Source organism: Crinia signifera, chromosome 3, assembly GCF_055691185.1.
Source record: "Crinia signifera chromosome 3, ASM5569118v1, whole genome shotgun sequence".
Taxonomy (NCBI): domain Eukaryota; kingdom Metazoa; phylum Chordata; class Amphibia; order Anura; family Myobatrachidae; genus Crinia; species Crinia signifera.
The window spans coordinates 15,514,971-15,520,970 of record NC_139219.1 but is presented as its reverse complement, the minus strand read 5'-3'; the positions used below and the strand labels follow the sequence as shown (position 1 = coordinate 15,520,970).

The following is a 6,000-nucleotide window of genomic DNA, read 5'->3' as shown; positions in this document are numbered from 1 at the left end:
CAATCGCGGCATTTATATGCCGCAATCCGCGGGTCTCAGGGGAGGGGGCGGGGCTAAAATGCCACAAACGTGTCATTTTAGCCCCGCCCCCTCCACGGATATCAGTTATTTCAGCTATTTGCCGTAATGGGGGGGGGGGGGGGGGGGGGCTTAATGACGTCACAGTTAAGTCCCGCCCCCAAACTCGTAATGCAAGATTCCTCTCCGGGCTTCTCCCGGAGAGGATTTTTTGAAAGTCGGCAACCGTGGTCTGAGTGCGTGTACATGCGATAGGGAATATAGATTGTAAGCTCCACTGGGGCAGGGACGGATGTGTATTCTCTGTAAAGCGCTGTGGAATATGTGTGTGCTATATATAAGTAACTAAATAAATAAATGATCAGGTCAGGAACAGCACGCTATTAGTAATAATACTCTAAATTTATAGATAAAAATACATTGTTAAGGCTTTATCATCAAAAACACAGATGGAGCCTCCACCGCTGCACTGGGGTGACCCGACCCTGTGCGCCATTTGCCGGGACATGGACGCGCAAGAGTCTCGAGTCACTCATTCATTCCCAAGGCCACTTGGATAGTCACAATAGTGGATGGGGGCCTTAAGTCTATATATCATATATTTATGAGTATTCAGTTATGTACAACGTCTCGGGTTTTCCTAGGAAACACTTATGGTATTGGCTGTCCCAGGCACAGATATAATAGGAAGGAAAGAGACGGGTGTAGTAAGATGGCGCTGCACTGAGACGTAAAGCTGCCGGGTTAGGTGTAGTAAAATGGCGGGCGCAGCCTCAATGACGTCACGACGTTGCAGCGTCAGATGCGCGCGCTGCAACATTAGAGTTGTGCTCGTGGTCCGGTTTCCGAGGCGGTTTGTTGTGACTCGGTGTTCGCTATGTACCGGATGCGGCGCGGGTTGTCCCCGGACATACCGCCTCTGCTGAGCCGTGACAGAACCGGCAGCAGATCGCGAAACTGGTCCCGGGGACGCTCACCAACGCCAACCAGACCTTACCGCTCTCCGGCCAGACGCCGCCGCTCACGTTCCTGGGATCGCTCCCCTGGCCGGCGCTCCCGCTCCCCTGGCCGACGCTCCCGCTCCCCTGGCCGGCGCTCCCGCTCCCCTGGCCGGCGCTCCCGCTCCCCTGGCCGGCGCTCCCGCTCCCCTGGCCGGCGCTCCCGCTCCCCTGGCCGGCGCTCCCGCTCCAGATCCTACGGCTTCTCCCGCTCCAGACACGCAGACTGGCACCGGCGTTCCCGCTCCCCTTCTCCAAGCCATCGACCGACTACCTCACGCAGTTCATCCTCTTGCGACCACTCTATATCTCCTGATCGTTCCCCGTCACCCTATTATTCGGACCGCAGCCGCTCTCCATCGAATTCTAGGCCGTATGAGGGCAAGAGCGCAGAGCAGGTGAGTGCCTGCCACGCCCCCGCGGTACTGTGATGCCACGCCTACTCTTGTTGAAGCATTTTTCCTTCTTCCTTTAACTGTACACCCCAGGCCATGACCTTCCTCCTATTTGCTACATACCTCTCTACCCACCACGTCACAATCTCCCTCTGCTTTGGTAATGTTTGCCAATCCTCTCACCAGTCCACTCTCCCAGTTGTGGTCCTACCACACAGAGGCAGGGTGCCCCTGGTTAACTACATTTTCAGCCTTCCAGGGCCACAAACACATAAAGGGCTGGCTTTGGGGAGCAGTCGGTGAGGGCAGTTATTCACAGGCCGCTCAGTCTGTGCTGCAATACAATAGGAGGCTGCAGTGTGTAGCTCCTCATCCCTGAGTTCTCCCTCACAACCTCAAGTGCGCATGTAATATTATAATACTAAAACCACTGTGGAACAGAAGGTTGCTGCTGTGAGGCCATGCAAAAATAAGGTGTGTTTGCTGGTGGCGGAGCGGTTGGATGGGGCACAAGCTGCTTTGATCAGATCCAGTGTCGTGTGTCCGCAATTAAGGGAAGCATCTGGCTGGATAGGCTCTCTCCTGACTCTGCTGCTTTTATATCTTGGCTAGGGATCACCATCAACCATCGATCGGTTTATGGCCGATGTCCAATACCTTTGCCATCGATGTGGGCGAACCAGATGGTTTCCCTACATCAATGGCAAAAGAGAACCAATGTTTCCTTTTTTTTTTCAAGGTGCCAGGACACGGAGCATAGCTCTGACACCCGGAAGTCCTGCCCCGAGTTCTGATTGACCCACGGGCCATTCAGTCATAATAGATCCATCAAATAGTTTACTACTATCGATGGCTTGGTGCAGAATCGCCATCGATGGCATCTGCACCGATGGCCATCCCTACTTGGTCAGGGATAGTGGAGTCACAGGAGCTGTGCCTGGATTGGTGTAGCACAGAACATACGTCTCTGACCCAAATGAGGGGTGGGGCTACAAAGACATATTCTTCCATCCTGACTGGCTGGCCATGGAAGATTAGAGAGCTGCCCACCCAGCAGGTGCCTCAGTCTGTATGACTGGGTCCTGCCTCCCTCTATGACAGTCCCTGTATGTATGTGTCTGTGACCCTGCCTGCATGTATGTGCAAGTGCCGTTACTAGCGTGGACATTGCTATAGGTGTAAGCAGCTCTCCTGCCGTGTACATTGATGTAGGTGTAAGGAGCCCTTCTACTGTGGACCTGTATATGTGTAATGGGCAGGGGAATAAAGGGGACACCCCCTACCAGCCACGAGGATAAGCGATACAAAAGAAAGGCTCCATTGTACCTATTGAAGGTTTTTACACTGTACAATCTGCCTACCCGCTAAATAAAAAATAGATTTACTGGCCACACTATGTGCCCCCAGACTTTCATACTGGATCATAGTTTGCAGAATTTTGCTGCATCCATTTAGCCCTTGCGCTGGTAGAAAAGCTGGGCCACTTGATTGCATTTGCCCTAAGGCTAAAAGTTGCCTGCCAGCCCCTGATCCCTCATCACTTCTGTTGTTTACCCACTTCCCCAGCCATGTGCCCATCCTATAATTGTGGTCCTGTCTCGTTGCTTTTCTCCTCTCATAAATTTGGTCCTCACTGTGCCCCAGTCATGTCTACAACCCTGTTACCCAGGTGAGACCATTCCCATCATGTCCCACTTCCCGTTGTCATGTGCCCACCATGATGCCTGACCCCTGCTATAGTCACGTGCTTATCTTTTTTATCTTCTGTGGCTCAATAACCACTACCAGTCCTGTACCCACCCCCAACATCTCTTGTCCGCCCATTCACTCACTTAATAACAGTGACCATCGCCAATATAGAGGGTATGGGTGAAATTTACTAAGATGTGAAATACACTTCATGTTGCTATGGGCAACCAATCAGAAGCTACTTCTTATTTATTTACCACCCTCTAGATCAGGGCTGGGCAATTGCGGCCCTCCAGATGTTGATGAACTACACTTCTCAGGATGCTTTGCATTAGTTTTGCTATGTGGCCATGCTGAAACTGATGCAAGGCATGCTGGGATGTGTAGTTCATCAACATCTGGAGGGCCGCAATTGCCCAGCCCTGCTCTAGATAGTAGACAGGATGTGATTGGTTACCCATAGCAACATGAAGTGTATTTCACATCTTAGTAAATTTCACCCTATGTCTCATCAACTCCCTGTCCTATATATAAAAGGCTGCCCTCCATCACAACTCCAACTTGTAATCAGACTTGTATCGTCACCCGCCCTTTCCCATAGTCCTAGATCTCCTTAATCTGTCCTTCAGTTTGAGTACAGTTCCTTTAATTAGAACCTATTTGAGGTGTGTACTGCCTGTCCATTAAATGGACCTACTCCATTTAAACCCCACATAAATTGCTATAGTGATTTGCCCGAGAGCCACTTGTTTTGTTTCTGTATCATCGGTTATTAACTGACTTTTTCCTCCACAGCGCCACTACTCACCCAGTTACCGTGCATCCAGCGACCACCGCTCCTCCGATCACCCTCTGGCCAATCCCAGTGCTGACAGGTACAATTCCCTACACCCAATGAAAAATAAAAGCTTTTGGTGCATGTCAGGGGAGGTCAGCTATTCCCAGCATAGTGGTCGGTTGGAAGCATTACAGGAAATGTCAGGCAAAGGTCCTCTTAGTAGAAGACAGTGATTTTAATTAGGTAATGCTAAGATAAGCATTGTTATCCTTTAAACTGTATAGAAGTCTTTATGAATCTGGTATTCTAGCGACTATACAAAAAGATTCTGTAACCCATAGCAACCTGTGACGTGGATATGGTGAGATAGTAGCTTGATGAAGCTGCAGAGGAGTGCAGTGAAACACGTCAACTGTATGTTACTCTCCCACCATGTCTACAGATAATGACATTAATGCTTGCTGGAACCAGTTCTGGACCATAACTAAGAAAGGGCATATTTTGGGGGTCCTTGGTCTCTCTGGATCTACAACCATACACTGTACCTCTGGTGAGGAACAATTACCTTGATCTTTATGGCTTGTCATTCTTATCCTCCAACGTCGACTATTAAGTCTTCTATACTTTTGAATTGTGATATTTGGAGGCAGATACCAATGATCCTCCAAGTTGAGTTTTGAGTCCAGTTATTTTAATAGGAACCAGCGAGAAAGTCCTGGATTGTGTCTGTATGTTTTTTTAACTGTGAAAATACTACAATTTTTTTTTTAACTTTTAATAAAAATTCATCATTAGAAATTATCTGTATTTTAAACCTACAAAATCCCTGACTTGATGTTATGTAGCTGGTAGAATCGATGCTGTTGTGTAGGCAAAGGGTGGTTACGCCTAGTATTGATTTGATTTAGATTCCTCATCTGTTCATTCACTTAGCATTTTGTTAATTGTAAGGCGCAACAGAATCTGTTGCGCTATATAAGAAACCTGTAAATAAAAAAATAATTGATGAAAATAAACTATTAAAACTACTATTTTTCTTAAAGCATTCTTACTTTGCCGCATTTTGTTTACGCAACAGCCTAAGGTCCTAATTCAGTATGACCTATAATTCCCGGCTGTAGAATGGGGAGGCGGGCTGCACAGGGCAAGGCCACCTGCAAGTCGGGTCCTACCACCACTGCTAAAATGCGCAGCTTATCTACAAAGACAGGTGCCAGGTCACCATGTTTAGAGGTGCAGCAGCTGCGTGTGGTGTCACACAGCCGTCGCAGCTCCCCCCCCAACCTCACGGTCTGAACGCCTGCATTGTCTGTACTGTGCCCACAAAACGCTGGTGCGTCGCCTCCGTAACAATCTGTCAGCAGCCGTTAGACTCTGATCGCAGTTTCAGGGCTTTCGCTCGGCATCCGCAGTAAGTGTCTAAAACCTTTGCACAGTAGTGTGTGTGTGTGTGTGTGTGTATATCTATGAGCTGGGTTTTTTGTTAATTAAGTTTGGATTGGGTATGGGGTAGAATTGGTCTACAAGTTTTGAGAAGTTGTGGAAGCTTTGGCTCTATGGAAAGCCGTCCTGAATGCACGGCTTTCCCGGCGATGTTGCGGGAGCGCGCAGCAGCACTCACCGCTCATCGCTGGGCCATACACACTGGGCGGCTTTGAGAAGAAAACCGCTCAAACCTGCTGTTTTGAGCAACTTTCAGCTCAGTCGCCCAGTGTGTACGGGCCTTTAGTGTGACGATGAAGTCAAAATGTTGGCTGATAAAAGCGCTGGTTAGAAGTTATATACCTTTTTTAAAGCTGAAATGTATTTAATGTTTGGGCTATTCACACAAATAACATTTGAGCAGTATGTTTAATTTAACAAATGGTTTTTGTACACATTTCTTTCTTTGTGCTACCACAAAATGAATGTGATCTTGTGACTCTGTGTATTGGTTTTCTCTATGTAAACCTGTCAATAAAAAAAACAAACACAACATTTTCAACTTTTGTGATCATTTTGTATTTTTAACATATTTAAGAATGCTTACTACAGATCAGTACCAGTTGGTGTCGCTGCTCTGAATGGTTGGCGCTACTGGTGGAAGGCTGTTAATATATCCGTTTCAGGAAGGGTGCACAGT

At 48.0% G+C, this 6,000-nt stretch overlaps 1 protein-coding gene across 1 annotated transcript in view; it reads left to right on the top strand.

The window, feature by feature from the left end:
* Positions 1-820: 820 nt before the first annotated feature.
* LOC146063192 (uncharacterized) overlaps positions 821-6,000 on the top strand; it is a 40,427-nt gene continuing 35,247 nt past the window's right edge. The window contains exons 1-2 of the mRNA XM_083175345.1: positions 821-1,414; positions 3,896-3,975. Of these exons, the coding sequence (XP_083031471.1) occupies positions 896-1,414; positions 3,896-3,975 (599 nt within the window). The 5' untranslated portion in view covers positions 821-895. The remainder of the gene's footprint in view (positions 1,415-3,895; positions 3,976-6,000) is intronic.